Source organism: Glossina fuscipes, unplaced genomic scaffold (genome assembly GCF_014805625.2).
Source record: "Glossina fuscipes isolate IAEA_lab_2018 unplaced genomic scaffold, Yale_Gfus_2 2, whole genome shotgun sequence".
Taxonomy (NCBI): Eukaryota; Metazoa; Arthropoda; class Insecta; order Diptera; family Glossinidae; genus Glossina; species Glossina fuscipes.
In genome coordinates, this window is record NW_023998416.1 from 30,394,907 (window position 1) to 30,414,142 (window position 19,236).

Below are 19,236 nucleotides of genomic sequence, written 5' to 3' on the forward strand. Positions count from 1 at the left end.
GCAAAAGAACATATTTGATACAATTAATAAACATAGAAAGTTTATCTAATCCGTGTCACGTGAAAAACTTATAAAATTATTGACTTCCGGCAGCTCTAGACGATTTTGGATGTGTCGTCTTTACAACTCTGAATGGCATATATTGCCACTGTTACTTTAGTACACTTACGCCCCAATGCCAATTGCAGTAAAAATGTAAGACAGATGATGTAATGTGTAAAAAGCCACAAAATTTCATTAAAAGTTTATTTTTTTTCGTTTTTTTTTTTTTTGTTTTTTTATTTTGTATACATATATAAAATAGAATATACATAGAAAATGTTTGGATATGCCTTTTCTTGTGTATTATAATACATAAAAAAAAAAAAAAAAACTTTTTATTAAAAAATAATATTCCACAGATAGTTTTATTTTTATCAAAAAAAAATTGTGATATTTAAAAAGAAAAACAGATACATCCACTCTTCCCATCTGTTTAGGCTATTGTTTCCGTAAAATGATCGCAAAGCATTATTATTATTTGCTGAACGATGGAAGTGTACAACATATATATAGAGGGTATTTAAAGCAAATCCCCCGGAAAAGCACAAATAACCATATTAAAATTTAAAAAAAAAAAATAATAATTCATTTAAGTTTAAACTCGAGTGTAAGGCGAATTGTACTTTCTTTTCCCCGACTCTTTTTCATCGATATAGACGGTTTCTCTGGCTACGTCTTAGTTTTGTAAATGCTTTTTTTTCGTTTTGTATATTAGTTTTTCATAAAATATAAAAAATATTATTAAATATAATACGTATAAAAATCGTTTAAAAGAATACATTGTTTTTTTTTTTTTTTTTTTAATAATAATTGCTAATTAGAGTAATACCAAGGAAATGGTATCATTAAAATCATTTCATCAATACATGAGTCAATTGGTAATACTAATAAAGATGATAATAAACTGCAACAAATGCGGTTTAAAAGTATGACGCAAGCGACAGTCACATATTTACGTACATAAAATTTAATAAAATGGAAAACATGCAAACCGATTCGACAAGTTTACAAAACTTACTTACGAATATGCAAATCATTTAAGAAATGGGTTTAGTGTATGCCTTAGAAGTGTAGATTGAAAACAAAAAGAAAAATCGAAAAATGTTGTTGCTTTAAATGATATAGGAAAACCTCTATTAAAATTGACTTTCTTCATGTGTGGTGGTCTTGGTGGTGACTACTTCAGTTTCACCATTAGTTTTTTCATGTGAAATACTAGTGATAACTGATTTAATCACAACCGAACTTGTATTAGTTTCGGTGGTATTGCTGCAAATAATAAATGAATGTGAACACTTTTTTCTATGGAAGATTGGAATAGATCTTATCTTACCTCAGTGGTGCCAAATCCATTAAATTCGATATATTTACATCGGTAACGTCCTTCATATTAACACTGGTCAAGGTTTGATTTGTTTGCGTACTCAATACCGAGAGACGTCCTAGTTAAATATTAAAAAGAAAAATATCATTTTAAATGCATTTATAGTTTGGCTTTGTGACGAAATTCCAATTATTTAAAACATATTACATTTTGTCAAAAAACTACCGGCGAATATCAAAAAAGTAAAAACAACTTTTCATGGAATTTATATGACATCTTTCAAGTTAGGCTTTATTTGACGCAATGGACAAATGCCATGGCCTGAACGAAAGCTCTTTTGGTTAATCAATTAAAATTTTCAATAAAAAATAGTTTTCATTTTGGGAATGCAAAGAAGTGTAATCACATTCGATACATATCTATGGTCAATTACGCTAGTCAGCTAAAAATATCTGTAGAAGAGGTAAGAAGAAATTTTTTCGGATCACAACAAATTACAAGGCATGCCATGCTTGATATCTGAAGCCATTTGCCCCTTAGGAATTTGGAAAAACGTATTTCTTTCAATTATGTCAACGTGTTGTTTATTATACCAACGACAAGCTTTTAATCAAGTGACGCCTCTTCTTCCCGCTTGGGACGAATTCTTTACTCGATATTAATTTACTTCTGGTTTTAGAACGGGACAATAATTTTACTAATGTATTGGTGTTTGCCAATAAAAATAAAGAGAAAGCGACTGTGATATCAATCCCGATATTTTTTTGACATAACGTATTCATGTTCAATAAACCCAAAATTACCTTAAAAGTGTAACATGCATAATTACAAAAAAAATTATAAAAGCTAAACTAAATCAGTGTCCAATCGCCGCCTGCAAGCAAATTACAACAGCAAGTGTAAAAGTAAAGAACGAAACAAAAGCAAAAATAAAAGTTTTCAGGTCATTCGTTCATTTGTTTTTTTTTTTTCGTGTTCGTCCAGTCAATGTTAGTAAAAGAATTGTAAAAAGGTTGCTAAATTAAAGTAGCTTTAAAAAATTAAATAAAAGTAAATGCGTAAAAATATTTTCAGCCATTCACACGAAATTACATTCTATAATATAAGTATATTAGTTATAGACAACAATTTATTATCAAAATTTTTTGTAGCTTATTTTCTGCTAAAACACGAAAACCCTACACTTACCGACTGTCTCTTCGGTGGTGGTCGAACACAAGGTAGTGGTAGTGGCATTTAAATGATCACGTACCGAATCGACAGTTATATCTCCTACCGAACTAGTAATCGTGTCATTGGCTCGATTCGGTGAACTATTTTCACCATTGTCGATACCGTTGGTGAGCCCGGGATTATCTACATTGACTTCAAGCAGTTTAGCTGCTTGAGTAGTAGTTTTGGTGGTTGAAATGCGATTTGGAGCATGAGCTGACAGCTTGGCAGTTGTACGAATGTTATCATGGTATCCTTTGGTTTCATTCCCGTGAAGCGATTCTTGATCAATGGCCTTACCGTGGTCATTAAGCTCTTCAGCGATGTTTAAATCTTGCACATTTACACTACCCATAGGTGTAATTACTTTAGCAGTCGCCAAAGAGATGCGTTGCAATTCAGAGGATGACATCATGTAAAGAGCTTCACCAGAATTGGTAAAGCATAGAGAAGATATGCCGCTAAAAATGTGTGTGCGAGACATTAATTTTTTACTTATTTTTTTCGCTTCTAACTTACTTAATATCTTCCCGTCTAACAGCAGCTGCGTTAAGTTGCCTTCTCAATTCCGGAATGGACAAAACCATAATATCTCCGAGATTTGTTAAACATATCAAAGCCATTTCACGATAAAGTTCTCCTTGTCCCGCCCCAGTTGTAGATTCTACGCTGGTATTAGCGGCATCATGGTGTTCCTGGGAACGCGTTGATTTTGTTGGGCTTCCACCACTCCCGCCCGACATAGCACCTTGTATTATTTCTGGAGCAACACGACACATAAATGAAGCAAAATGTATGCGCCGTACTCGAGCACCTTCGTTGGCGGTCAACTTATACTTATTCAGAGGTTTCAATTGCGGCAACGAGAAAATCTTGAATTGTTCCTCGGAGGCTATTAACACGCGATGTGGCGCCACTCCATTGCCTGATGTAATCTGATCTACCGAACAGCCGGTATTATCGAAAACTGCTATACCCACAACAGGTGCACGATGTTTCAGTTGAATTTCTTTAGCCAGTTGTGCAGTAATACGCCGTGGCGTGTTGGCAACATCTGCTTTATCTCCACTGGACGCCTGCGAAAGTGGCAAATGCAATAAAAACACGGAAACTGTGCTGGCGTTAGTACCGGACCACAAGGTGGGTGATGTTGCGTTTACTGTGCTCCAAAATTTAAAAAATTTTCTTAATTCAGCCTCTTAATGACAGAGCTAGAACAAGCTTACCGTTTGTTATATAAGTTTTGGCAAATGTTAAACAACGCACCATAGAACCCATGCAATCATCTGTAGAGCGCGCCTCGACCTGTCGTTCCACAGGACGGCTTTCCAACTATAATTTTTAATATAAGAATGCTTTACTTCTGTGTGTTTAAGTGAAGATCAACTTACCAGTGTAGTCATTTGGTGTGGATTGTGGCGGGTTGATCGGCCTTTGCGCAGTTTACGGAAGGATTCACGTAGTGATTTCTTAAACGATTTGCGACGCGATAACTGTTCTCCGGAGCCCGTAAGATCTACAAAACATGCAAAATCTCTCAATTCTTAACCAGCCACAGTTTTATTGCTTATCATTACAAACCATTAGGATTTAAAGTGCAGCGATGATAAACAGGTAGGAAATTTTTAAAATCGAACAGCACCAAACCATGAGCGGTGCCACCAGCAACTAAACCCCAGTTAGCCTCTAAAGCCAAACAGGTAATGCTGGCTGGGGGCAATACTTGCAAAACGCCCATTATGTGAACACCTTCATCCCCTATTGGTTCAGCATCCGCTTCCAAAAGTGTGTCGCGAACATTCAATTGATCATGGCCTTTCCAAACGAACCCATCACGATCGCTTACCAAATTCATAGAGTTTACCCTCAGTGGAGCTTTCTTAACCTCATCGGTAACAAAGTCAGCGACAACCATTTGACCAGCACTACCGCCTACAATTAAGTGACCCGTCCTTGGACATAAAGCTAGCTTTTTAACAGCTAAACGAGGATCATCAGAGTAAGGATCAAAAAGACCGGCTTTCCGAAACGGCGGCTCAGAAGGATCAGTGGTTTCTATATTTTCCATCATGACATCATTGTCATGTCTTTATAAAGAAGAGCAAGCGACATAGGCTGAGTTTGTAATTGAAGAAATTTTAAGCGAACTTACCCGAACAACAAAGATGTTCTAAAATTGTAAATCGGTTTCAAAACTATACCGGTGCAATCCCAAAATTTAACCGAACCATCTTCATGGCCAGTTAAAAGAATTTCATAGTCCTGTTGCTGATTTTGATCATTACTCTTAATCTCTTCTTGATCCAATGCCTCATTCAGTAAACCGCCATTTATGGGCCATTCTACGGAACTGTAACGTTGGTCTTGCTCCTCTCCTGCTTTTATAATTTTGTCATAAACTTCCTGCGTTACTTGTGAAGCCAAATAATTGCAAGTAACTGCTGAAGCGTGAACTGAATGCAAATAAGGAGCTTTAATGGGTGATACTTTGGTATTAGTGAGATCGAAAGCACAAAACTCCTCCTCCAGTAGCACTACCAAAACATCAGCTAGATCACTTTCAGCTGATTTATACGTTATAAAAAAGTCTATAACTTTAGAGGTAAAGTCTAAGCAAATTCTATGACCGTCACTAGTATGTACCGACACGCAGTTACGATCACCATACGCTGAACGAGGCATACCACCTGAAAATATCGACATTTCCATGCCTCTATGTAAGGAAAAAACAGAGGGAGAAATTTCAGAGGAGATTTGTGGGAATAAAATAAATGCTTACCCCCTCTTAGCCTTGTAAAGACGATTAATACTTTTACATGGATCAGGGCCGTACGGAACGTTGTTGACATCCTTCGGTGGATCTCCGTTAGTAACATTCCAGGTGGCGAAAGAGCCGTCAGCATGGTACCAAGTAAATTTAGTCCCAGCTGCATTGACATGCAGACCCACGCTTTGCCCATGCCCGGGAGCAATATAAGCTCTCATAACCATCGCATTTTCGAGATCCCATAAAACGCACAAACCGCGATTGTACGCTATTAAGAGTTTATTACGATCGTGAGGTATTTGACGAATAGCTTCAATAGCACCGGGATTCAATTTATAAGTGGGAGGCACCTGTTCCATAACTTTATCATGATAGATAACTGTCTCAGTTACTGAGAATTTTTTTAAATCGAATTGATACACATTGCCCGCCTCTGTGCCAATCCAAACAAAATCGGTACTTAGCGAACAACAGAGCGACGAGACTTTTTTCAGTTCGTTGTCGAAGGCCAAAGATTTGACGGCTAAGAGTGTGGTACCAGCTGGCTCCCAGAGTATTAGCTGATTAGCAGCCGTTAATGAAAGTAAACGTCCCGTACCGTAAACCCATTCTATGAGTTGTACATTTAACTCGGCTCCCATATTATTTTGCAATGTATGCTGACCATAAAACTCAACACCTGGTTGACCAAATACCTTTAAAGCACCCGTTTGCGTGCCGATGGCCATTAATTTGGATATGGGATCAAAGGCCAATGCCGACGGTTTATGCGGAAAACCATGCTGAGCAGTCTGTAAAAAAGTAAAGAAAGACGTACAACGGATAAGAACTAATGGGAAAAATATACTTATGAATGAAACATCTAAGTAAATACATATGTTATAGAGTAATACATCACACGGTGATCAATGGTGATCAATCCAAACTAGAAAAATCTCATCTGCCACTCGAACTAAGACGAGTTTTGCATATCTTCGTTTGATGCAGCGCTATAATGCTCGAATAAAACTAATTAAACTAATTAAACGCTGAAATGCCTGTAACAAAAGGGCTTATTAGCGGCCTGTTGATTGCAGATAAAATTCCTTAAAAAGGAAATGTGAAAAAAAGAACAAGAGCGGAAATAATCGAAGATTTGAACATTCAACTCAAGAGGAAAGTTCCTGTCCAATGACAATTTGATCGCAATTGAAAGCGTAAAAGTTTTTCTCACAAATATTGTCCGCATATATACATACATATCCGTAAGCACACATTTACTCTTTTAAGCGCATTCGTCGTTATTATGCTGCATATCATGCGCAGTATTGTTGTTGAATTTGTAAAAAAAAGAAAAAAAGTAAATACCTTTTGAACTTTTTGATCGTCAATTGTACGTAAACTTTGTTGAAAACCTTCCGTATAGAAAAGCATCTTGCACTTAATTGATTTACATTGTTAAAAACGCAACACTGAAATGGCCTAGAGTTCACTAAAAAGTCATGATTTTACCCAAAAAAACAAACCTATATCAGCAACTGCTACTAACTGCTAACATCTTTTGCGGTTTTATTTTCTCTATTCATTTATAGTTCTTTCTTTTCCTTAACTAACACATTAAACAACAACGATGAGATTTGAACTTGGGGAAGAAAAGTCTTTAAAATAAAACATAAATACGTTATCCCACACAGGTATAATAACCTGTATGAGATGTATGACCGACCATTTCCCTGAGTACATATGCCAGCGATTACAGTGAAGAGAGAATAAATGTGAAAGAAGGTAATGCAAAAGCACCACATTATGTTAAAATCAACAAACCAGTTACAAAATAATACAACAACACAACAAGTTAACGATATGTGTAAGAAAAAATAAATGAACTTCTCCGTGGCTACGTATAAAATGAAACAGTGCATTGTTGTTGTTTTTGTTGTTATTGTTATTGTTATATTTTTGTTTTGCCTTTAACTTTGATATTCGACCCAATTTGGTATAAGAATAAGGTTATGTGGTTGATGAAAGAGAGTTAATTCTTGCATGTAAGTATATTAAATACCCTCGTAATTTGAGATTTGTTTTCTTATTTTATTTTTTTTATTTTTTTTTTTTTTTGTGTTTTTGTTTTTTTGATTATACAAGTAAGAAGAACAGGAAGGAGATAAAGTTCGGTTTAAGTTGAACAGTTAACACACTTATATGAAAAAAGATCATACTTGGAATTGAAGTGTACCGCCAAAATCTTGATGGATCCCAATGCTCTTAGCTATCTTCGTAATGTTTAGGAAATAAGATTAGGTCAAGCCTTTACGTAACCGTATGTAAACTAAATATCTCTGATCGATTCAAAATAATGAGACTTTTTAATCTTCTTTTCCCTCTCATCTCTCGCTCTCTAATCGTTTGTGATGATTCTAAAAAAGTAGATATCAATGATTGACACAAACTATTGACTCGGTTCACACCTCTTCGCTGCTATGCAACTGCTGACTATGTCAAAAACGCAAAACGTCTAAAGTTTTTTTCTTATCTCAGGCACAAGTAAGATGTAATGCCTACGCATAGTAACGCCTTTACTGCTAGAATGCTTGTAAAAATTAAGATACAAAGTATGAATATTTTAGATTGCATTTACAAAATTTAAAATTGAAAGTGCTAAAGCACTTTTATCTGTAAGTACACCTACCTATTAAAAATAAGCAAAATATTTCAACTTTACTAATAGGCCAACCCAATGTTACTCTATATATATATAGTAGCATTGTACTATAAAGATCTTTGCGAGCATACAAGGTTCGCTCGGTGAGATTAACTTGTCGCAAACCGCAATGTGATGGTTTAGCTCGTTCACTCAACAACTCTATAAAAATTCTTAGAAAATGTATGATTCAACCGGTAAGTGCTCAAGTGTATACAATATTTAAACACAGCTCCCATTAATGTGCTATACTGTCATTCCTTATTTATAAAATGTACAAAACCAATTCACGTTTTGCACCAAGGGCCGTTTTCATTACCTTATTCCAGACTGGAAGTGTATTAACAAGTACGTTTTTTTTAACAGGCGTTCTTAACTAGAAGTTAAATTATTTACTTCTGATTAGTATATAGTTTGCTTAGGTTATTGCAGTTGACTTCATACGTGCAGTGATTCGACTTGTTTGCTAATTGCAAATGGGACCCAAAATTATTTTGACAAACATGCAGAGTAAGTAATAAAATACATTATTGAAGAGAACGATAAATGCTTAGAACATTCGCATAATATATCTGTAGATTAAAAAGCCGGCTGTTTGCTTTTATTATACCCTGCACCTGTAACACCCAGACGGGCCTAGAAGAGACCCGCCTTTTGTTATACCGATCCAAGCCCACTAATTGTGTCGATCTGTCAAATTGAACGATATCGTACAAAAAGAAACATCGCGTAAACATGGAACTGAATGTACACATTCTCTTAAGGCTTCTCACTCAGTGCATTATTAACGAAGCGATGCTCGTTAATGTTTGCATTACAACTGAAATAACTTTAGCAGCGCTATTCTAAGCCCAGAGTCACAGTGACGTCGCAGGTCAAAAGCCATTTTCCTTTCTTCCTAGTTTGCATAGCTTAGAAACAGCGCTTTCATTAGCTTTTTTAACAAAAGACGAAGGCACCAAATGTAGCGCGGGATTACAAGAACGCGGAATGATAAGAAGACACTTCGCTTTCATTTATGACTAGAGTGACCAGTCACAGCGCGCCAATGTGGCTATAAATTTGATTCTTTTCCTTCTTGTACGCTCATCTAATCACTACCCATTGAACTAATCGGCGGTTTATAAATATACAACATTTTTAAATTTTCCTTTTTGTTTTTTTTTTTTTTGGTAAATGTACTTCTCCTTTACATATTTATCAGCCTTACATTAATGATTCTTAGCAGTGCTTGTAATAAAAATAAGAAATTAATCGTTTGTAACCACCGTATAATGAGTCAAAATATACACAAACAATTGTAAGAACACATGTGCAAATAAAGAAGCAAAAGTCGATTTTTATTGTTAACATGACCCTCTCTCTCAAGAAATTGCACATCAATCGCCCAATAAAATTTGAAATTGAACGTGAAAGTAGAAGAAGCAGAAGAAGCAAATGTGGCCGTAAATACCGATTTGGTATATATATTTTTTTTGATATTGGAATGTTGTTCAAATTCCACATTAGGTTTTGATTTTAGGATGAGTAACATTTAAACAAACATATGTTTCCACAGCGTGATGAGGATAAAAATAAACAAATGCTATGTTGAAAAGAATGCGTGCAATGCTTCGTTGCTTCGCGGGAATAACATAACATAACAAAACTTATGAATTTCAAATCAAACGAATTATGGCCGTAACATTTAGATTTTACAACGAACAATAAATGCATGTAGTGTATGATTCGTACAACTATTGCATATGTAGAGCATCATGTATATATATATATATATATATATATATTCATAAGCTACTCATCATGGTGATGTTAGGTGTACGAGTTCGCTTAAATAATTCATAGACACCTTAACAGACATATTAATTATATTGCAGCATTTGTAACATCCACCAGATATTCTCTTATTATCGAGTTCTTCAATATAAGGGCATATAGGAGCAAGGCAAGGGAACTGCATCGGTATTGGGGTCCCTCCCCCTCTCCCTCTCTCTATCTCAACCCAATTCACTTTTCAAGGCACTCCTTTAATTAATGGTTAATGTTTAATTAATTATATTATCTCGCTCACCTTAAAAAAAAAAAAAAAAAAAAAACAAAATTCTCTAATGATATTTGGAGCCTAGTAATTAGGAATCTCTTCTGCTGCCTTGATGTGATATGATATGATATAAATGACCTCTTGCTCGCTCTGGCAACATTCTGTTCCGCCAGCAGATATTGAGGAATGCTTGAAAATTAGGACCTGCAGGCAGAGAGCAAGAAATTGTCATTGGTTCGACAACGTCTGGTTTCGTCAGCGCTGCTCTATCAAATGCACCGTGGTTCGTTTTTCGTCAGCCACCAAAAACCTAAAATAGTCGCGTCTGTATGTCAGACTTGTTATCAACTCTAGACAGAACGGGTTTATTGAAGTGTAAAGTTACTTTTCCCGCGTTATTTTACCACAATGGAGGTCGTCTTACGTTGATTGCGCCACAACACTTTAGATGAATTTAATTTTTATATATATTGTAAGTCCGTATTTTTGAATCGCTCCCGTTAGCAAAAATGGTAGCAAAAGCCACAAAATAGTTAATACGTATAAACGAATTCGGGTCGAGCCTTTATTATTTTTAATTTTTTTTTTTTTTTTTTTTTAATCTGCTGGCCTTATTGCGAATTGCAGACTTTTATTGCAACTTTTATGCATGCAACTCGTAGGAAAGAGGACAGCGACAAGATGATTTAAACCGTGACCGAATCTAGCTTTGTGAACAAAAATGACAAAAAGAAACCAAAAAAAAAACAACAAAAGCCTATGTTTAGTGCCCTGCGAATGCAGAAAAACATACATGCATAGATGATGAGAGACAATAACATCATCATGCAATAATGTTTATGCACACTACGGTAAGGTACGTAAAGCACAGTAATGACTGTTTATATTGCTTTTCTCTTTTGTTTTTTACGTGACAAGAGTAAAGCCTGAGTTATGAGGGGAAGCAACAAGAAAAGCATAACAAAAAAAAAAGAAAAAAAAAAAAAAAAGAAAAGAAAAAAAAAAAAAAAACGCGAGATATATTTTATGCTACTAAAGTGGCATTGTCTTCTTCAGCATGATAGTCATTATCGTCATCATAATCATCAACAAAACAGAATACCATCAACAAAGCCATTCACCAACCACAAGTAGTAGATTTTAACAACAATATTGGTAAGTAATACCGCACCGCACAATTGCAACATTAAACTCATCTGCATGTTCAGAATTTTGATTAGTAACGCTTGTTGCATTCAAATAAAAATAATAATAATAATAATAACAACAACAACAATAATAAGAACAGAAAGAACCTAACACTGACACTTTCCAGTTACAGTCACAGATAGCTCTCCTTTTATGCGGATTTCTGTGTTAGTTCCACGCAAATTTCTGACAATTTCGAGAGGAAACCTTCGATTACGAGTTTGGGCTTTGAATTAAAATAAAAATATCGCACGTCTCAATAAACGTATTGCGATTTTCTGCTCTCTACGCTAGGCCGAGTTAATTTAATGCGATCCTGCACTTGGTTCTTTGAGTGGCAGACCTGATAGCAGAATTTGATAGAACTTCTTCTTTCAACTATCAAAGCTTTCTTCTTAAATCTTAAAATTTAACTGACGACTTTAGATGCGATCGCTAACTAGAGTTGAGATCGAAAATTTTGATTTGTTATGAGATCGCTGAGAAGTATTCATTAACAAAGCAGGCATTTCGTGATCGACGACGATTAGGCCATGAGTAATAGACCCCAATCGCCGAAAACTGTGCGATTCATCAAGGCAACCAAAACGTGAATCGCTAACATTGCGTCATGGATAGAAAGGGATCGACCAACTTCGCTGTAGCAAATGCGAAAACTAGCAGAAGTAACCGGGACATGCATTTTCTTACATGGCGTTGCCTTGACCCTACGCATAAAAAAAGTACTTCAAAAAGTTGTAAATAATTTATTGTATCCTGTTATCATTCTCATAAAACAAATGATAAGATATCTTAATATGCCTTAAAATAAAAACAATAAATTACTTATTGGTGACATCAAAAAACGCGTTGCAATGTCCGAGTATAGCAATGAATTTAAGTCTTTGTCCTCTTAAAAGCTTAATTCTACTAGAAAACATAAGAACAAAGAGTACACTCCGTGTACCGAGTATGACACTTTAGTCCCGTTTAAATTTCGATCCTCGTAGAGATAATTGTAAAACGGCATGAAATCCTCCAAAATTTTTTAGTGAATTTTATTCTATTTGTAGCAAAAGACCTTTTTAAATATCTGTAATTAATATTTTTTCATCTGATCTAGTTTTCGAGATGCTGATGACTTTGGTATACCTATTTCTATCATTCCGATCTCAGTGTTTGGCGGAATAGTCGCAGTCGTTAAACATAGAAAGCCTACATTTAGCATTTGATTGGTTAAAAATAAAAATGTAACGTCAAACAAGAAAGAAAATTATATTCGGTCGTCACCGAATCTTGTATTCCCATCACCGTTATCCTAAAAAAGACAAACGAAGAAAAAACTAAATTTTTATCTTTCACAATATGGAGTGGGTGCGGCTGATTTTTTCTATTTTCAAAAAAAAAATTATTCTCGCATAGGTGTGTAGGCATTTTGGGCGTGTCCTAAGAACTGTTTAAGCCGCTTCCACATTCTCTTGCAAATTTATAGGCGATGTGACTAACGGAGGAGTCTTAGGTTTGGCCCATTTTCAATACCAACCTGAGTGCAAGAACTTCCAATGAAGGATGACCGGTATCAAAATGGCTGCGATCGCCGAAAATGGTTCCATGTTATCGTTGGTAAGCTTCGATCCCATGAAGATATTTCTCCAAAGCTGCGATCCAAAAGCTCATTCCCACCATCTTCATATACAGCTCGAAATTGGAATAAGCCTACAGGGCTAGATTATGCTGATGGATAAAAATGGCGTCATTTTGTATGCCCTTAACAAAGTCGATACACCGCCAACGATATGTGTAGAAGGACAACTATATTTAAATAGAGTGAACCTTAACCTTAAAAGCTAGGGTAAGAAAACTTTTCATGCTCCATAAGTGCAGGGTATGAAATTAGTTGTCAAAGAGCCTTTAGCAATATTCGCCTAAGGTCCCGACAATACAGGTGAACACAGGTCGAATATTTACAATCACTACAACCATTCCGATAAGTGGTGGACGTCACGTACCTTCATTGCTTGGAGCCGTAAACAATTTCAAGCGTAGGAAAGCAGAATTGCTAAATAGACCTGAGGGGAAGTCATGTTATCCGCGACCTATGTTTAATCGGATACTCATGGGTTGATCACTATTCAGGGCTTTTGGGACACTCATTCTCCCTTCTTGCGCCATTGCAAATTCGTATGACAACAATTGGATCCCAATAAGTGGACGGCATGAATAGAATAAGAGAAACCAGCCGTGCACAAGCCTCGTTTTCACGTCACAAGGCATTTCTGCAGGCACTTTATTGATAATTAAAAATTGTTTAGCTTACTCTTTGCGTGCACATAAGATTTACTGATACGATATATTCGAGTACAAAAGCATCGAAAATGTCAAGCTATTGAAATGAAAGTTGGGTGAGGAGAACGCGGAATAAAGAACTCTTTACTATGACAGTGCAGTTGTTATCAAGTTTGTTAAATAAAGTAAACTAAAAATCTATCGAGTCGTTGCTGAAAACAGGTGTTTGAGGACGCATAGAGTGCACATCAATTTTATCTATACAAGCAAAAAAAAAATGAGTTCTATTAAAAAAGTGTTTAACTTCGTCTGAATGTTAGACACCCTTCATTATGCCCTAGTAAACGACAATGACTGTGAACACGTAATGAGATATGAGTCTCTTAAGGCATATAAATATTTTTATGCCAGATTCCCATATTAATAGGGATAAACTTACACTTTTTTATTTATGCCTGCTACAAACCGATTGACATATTTTGTATGTCTTTATCGCGTGGTAGAGAATCTCAACAAATTTTTTTTTAATAAAAGTAAAAACAATGCTCTTTCATTATCTTATCTTAGTTTTCACTGAGTGTAAGCGGATCAGTGCGCGGAGTATTGCAGGTATTTTTAAATAATGATGAGATAAGAGACAATTGAATGAGCCAAGTGTATATATATATATATATATATCTACAAATTTCCATTTCATTCCATTTGCAACGTATCATAATATGCTACGAAATATATGTAGCATTACTCTCCCTATAATTACGATGCTGATGATTATGACTGCAAACAGATGCTTATACTGATGGCGAGATTAGCGATTTTGTTAAATTATTTCAAAGGAAATCACTGGCGTTTGTTTTTAAATTTATAAAAGGATAAATTCACAAACTTGTTGTTTTTGTTTACATTTGAAGAGTTATAATAAAATTATGGATCATTTATGAATTCAGCGACTTATCCTTCCAGTACTCCCTACACGTATGTTCCGTCTCTAACGCTTTTAGGCAATCATTTCCATTTTTCCATTGCTGGGCAGGCTGCAAACAAGCAAACATATTGGAATCTACTGTCGCCTATCAATTTGACACAAAGAAAGTAACTCCAATGATTTCAGCATAATTTCACTAAAATCAATCAATCTTTGTTGATTTCATTTGATATTTAAAGCTTTCGTCACTTGTGGTATAGGATTATTAAGCTTATACCGGCAACGATAGACGCAGATTAGAATGAATTGCTAAATCAATTCAAGCATGTTTGTCCGTCTATCCGTCGCAATTTTCGGGAGGTTTTGATTAAGTTCGGCAAACTTTCAAAATGGATTTCTTATTAGAATTGTGTGTCATTTTTTGTGAACTATGCATTGATGTGTTATTATATCTGGAAGTTTCTCATCATCAATGCGATGCACATGAAATTTAGATTTAAGCAACCCTTTAACCAAAGTTCAGGTTATTAATAAAATCCCTTTAAATAAATCATCTTCTCAGAATTCAAGAGACATTCATACCAACAAAAATCTTTTTTTCCGCGTTCGATATATTCACTTGAAATGGAATATAACGAGAGAAGCTGTTCTCACGGACACTTTTTGTTTTATGCATTTAGCTCTTCCCAGTTTCTCAAATTACGTATTCCGCTGGTCATTAGGAGCGGTGCCCTGCAGTGCCAAATTTGCGAAAGCTACGTGTCTAGGGTTTCATTAGAAAGGCACCATTTTTGCTTATTTATTTGTGTTTCTACTTTCCTATAGCGATTTCTGTAGCTACTCCTATCGTAATGACGTAGCTAGAAAGTGGTATTTGGAAAGAAAGAGGTCTTGTAATTAGATATGGGAGAAGTCATGCCTCATGTTTCGAATTCATGTCGTGATCTCTTCGGCATATAATTGTGACAAGACGCAGCAGAATGAATCATCTGTGAGCGTGCCCTATACGAAATGTTCACTTCTCTTAGTATCACTCTACAAATGCGACTGAATATCATCTCCTTGACCCGTGTTTCTAGAAACCTCTATGCATTTGCATTAGAAAACTATGTTTAAAACAAGATAAGACAGCATAAAATGCTTACAAAACACACAGGTGAAGTACTAAAAGCGTTAAAGATATTTGTGTTCAAATAAAAATTTATGTCAGGTTTTAGTTTATTATTTAAATAGAAAAACCCGCAACTTGAAACCCAAAAATCTTTCAATAATAATGTGATATTAATAAAAAAAAAAAAAAAAACTATTAAATTTAATAGTTTTGAAAATGAACGGTACGATGAGTAAAATGGAAACCAGGTCAAAAGTATTATTTTTTTTTTTTCAACTATTCAGTAAATTTGATAACACAACATAAATAACAAAGAATATGAAAATTTAATTACATTTCCTTCACTTCTTTCATTGCTATACTGGGGAGTATTAATAATAATTAACTTTGAATTTTTTCCTTTTTTTTTTTCTTTTTGGAGACACTTCAAACAAAAAGGAAAAAACAAAATGTGAAAATGTGAAAATAAATCACAAATAACTACCGACCCTAAAATATTACATTTTCACGCTTTTGAGAGAAAAAAAAAGAAAAAAAAAAATTAAATAAATGAAAACGAGTTTTGTACACAAAACGGAAGTATTAAATATTTCTGTTTCCGCAAGAATTTTACATTGAACGATAAATAACTAAGAATAACTGTAAAATAATAAATTATGGTAGAGAGAAAGAGCAAATGGGAATAAATTCATCTAATCTAGGCTTATGTTGTTTGAAGACCAAGTATGATCTCATAAGCTATTGCGTGCATATAATTTTTCAAAAACCATTTCGCAGTCTTTTCAATAAGACGCTTAGTCATCATTAGTCAAATTGTCTTTAAATTAATTTTCAAATACATTTAATTTTACAAACTACATTGGCTAAGAGAAACGAAAGCAAAGAAATTAATTAGATAGTAGAACCCGGTCCCCTTTTTAACAAAGGAGTGTAGTATGTACCTGCAGAGATATAGACATAGCGATAAAACTAAATATTTCTGGGTAAATAGTAAACACAAAAGTATGGAAATTTATAAAAATCACATAGCAATGGATGAGTCAGTCAGTCAGTCATCTTTTATGCATATGCTTTTAATTGAGAATAAAAACAAAAATTATATTTTTTATTGAAATCTCACAATAGACAAACGAACAGCCAAGTTTCAATAGCTTAAAATTTATAACTATGCTAATATAATAATAATATGTAGGCACCTCTACAATTCTTTTATGAAAGATATTCCAAAGATATACAAAATAAGAAAATGTGCTCGATTTTCGTCCGTCCACAAGAGTCAACGTAAATGAGAAGGAAAAATCTGCAAATTTTCCATGGAGACACCTGCTCAAGTACGTATATCCACACTGTTGGTATTTATTCGGAGGTCGTCTCTACCCAAAAAATTCGGCATAATCCTTATTATAGAAAGTAATGGTTTTTTAAGTTCACAGAAATGTGATTACTTCCACCAGCGGTCCGACTACGAAAATTTTTTGAGAAATTATGTAGTCATTGCGGTTATTAGAGATGGTTGCGCTTGAGCAAAAATGCTAGAGAAATTGCCTTTGCTTCTAAAGCAATTTTGCGTCCAAGCATTACATGAATATCGGAAAAGATTCGCACAAATCCGACGATCGCTATAGAAAAGTTACGAAGGAATGGAAGACTTCCGTTCGCCGGTCGAAGATCAATTCTTTACTGGTTTGACCAAAAAAAACCGAAACATGCGTCTAAGGAGATAATTAAGCTTTGTGGAGGTAGCCTTGGATTTTAATATGCGTTGTTGCTAGGTCCACTAACGATGATTTCTGTTGAACTTTGGGATATGAAACCTAGAAGATACCTCCCATCGAGTTTCTTCATTTTTATGGAAAGATTAGCGGCCAAGTTTTGCAAGGCATTCATGAAGTACACTGCTTGGGAAATGTGGTTCCGATTCAATGAATTTTGGGCGCGTATAGCGGCGAGTATAATGAATGTTTGGACGTATGTCTGTTTCTAGATATTTAATGTAAATTTCTGGCGGGGAAGCTTAATCCTACGGAATGAGAAAAAACCGCTCATCTCGAATGTGGAGCGCAATAAGTAGAAACCTTATGAACGCTTCCCCGCTCTTCTGCTGAGATCAATGCAATCTGCCTTCCAGTTGCAACGCAACTCCTTATCGAGTAAGCCCTCTTTCCACTATCAGAGCTAACTAAATTGAACAATCCGCTGACCCCTCTTGCCTACATTCAGGTTCTAAATTCAGGTTCCTAGCAATCAGTTCCTAGCCAGCCATGGCGCAAAATCACAAATTAATGCCTGTTTTACATCAACTGCCTTGTCCTTTTTAGGACGTTCGTCACATTGACAGCGCAATGTACCGACGCACAACTAAACAACATAATCTACGGCCCATTTTTTCATCCTATCTGCAATAAATTCCTTTCATTCATTCAATTCGCCCAGGAGCACATTGATATTTGAAACCAATTGAGGATATCTTCTTTGAATATTACTTCTTTTAACTGTCTACTGTTAGGTTGTGTATTGACTGATGCATATACGAAACGAATGTAACTTTGTAAATTTCTAAAAATATCTATCGTAAAGAATTTTATATGCAATAAAATAACTAAAGTTGAACATTTTCTAGGAATTGCGAAAGCTATTTTAAACTATGTGTAGTGCTGTGTTGGGTGTGATTATCGTCATCGTCATCGACATCGACATATAAATGCAAGAGAAAGCCACAAAAACGAAGAAAACATTTCTAATCGAATTAGTTTTGCGATACTTTCTTACGTATATCAATAAGCTTAAAATAAGAGCCGAAGGGTGTATCCACGGATGACTAACACTTTCGCTATATTTATATCGCATGCAAGAATTTAATAAATTTATTATTTGAAATTCGAATAATCTCATTAATTAATTAGACATGTGGTCAATATCATAAAAGACAATTAACTGGAGCCACACCTATTGGTTTAAGACCAAAGATCGCATTAAGTTCTTTTTTATTGCACATACAATGGGGACAATAAGGGCATTAACAAACATGAACAAAGTGGTGGTAAATTTCCATTGCTTTCGATTTTTTGGGTTAATTAAAATGTTAACATACAGTCGCGTGGCATATGTGCTGCACCTTTTCTGACTTTGGCTTAAAAGCCATTGGCATCGTTACATTAACAACCTTTTTAACAAGATTCCCCGGTAGGTGCGAATATTTATTTTCTCTCAACATAATGTTCATCGACGTAAGATTCTGTGTTGGTTAAGTGAAACGCCTCTTTTCTGCCCACTTGAGAGACTAATACAAAGAAATAAAACAATATTTATATTTATATATAATATATCGCTTAATAAGTTCGTAGTACAACATACAGATACAGATGTCGCCACTTATTAGCAATCATTTAGGTTTTTGGATAGTTTGAAACTACAAATGAAACGTGGCAAAGTCTCATAACATTCCGTCCTTTACTTTATATATGTCATCAAGATTTAATGACGTTCCATCCATTACTTTACAAATTCCTGTCATTTTAATGAAACTGCTTTTACTTTGTAAAAAAAACTCGGAAAACCTGTATGATGGTCGCTTAAAGGTTGGTGCTATCTACAAATCGTATACGCACATCCATAATCCTCCTATATCTGTATGTAAACCTACAAACTTATTGAATAATGTGTTGCATATCCATGTAAAAC

At 35.0% G+C, this 19,236-nt stretch overlaps 1 protein-coding gene across 1 annotated transcript in view; it reads right to left on the minus strand.

Moving 5' to 3' along the window:
• Window positions 1-825: 825 nt before the first annotated feature.
• Window positions 826-19,236, minus strand: part of LOC119633136 (lethal(2) giant larvae protein) — a 29,499-nt gene continuing 11,088 nt past the window's right edge. Inside the window, exons 3-11 of the mRNA XM_038026440.1 lie at window positions 5,358-6,136; window positions 4,731-5,291; window positions 4,160-4,665; window positions 3,970-4,094; window positions 3,805-3,910; window positions 3,098-3,737; window positions 2,555-3,039; window positions 1,376-1,484; window positions 826-1,311 (exon numbers count right to left, since the gene is read on the minus strand). Coding sequence (XP_037882368.1) covers window positions 1,179-1,311; window positions 1,376-1,484; window positions 2,555-3,039; window positions 3,098-3,737; window positions 3,805-3,910; window positions 3,970-4,094; window positions 4,160-4,665; window positions 4,731-5,291; window positions 5,358-6,136 — 3,444 coding nt within the window. The 3' untranslated portion in view covers window positions 826-1,178. The remainder of the gene's footprint in view (window positions 1,312-1,375; window positions 1,485-2,554; window positions 3,040-3,097; window positions 3,738-3,804; window positions 3,911-3,969; window positions 4,095-4,159; window positions 4,666-4,730; window positions 5,292-5,357; window positions 6,137-19,236) is intronic.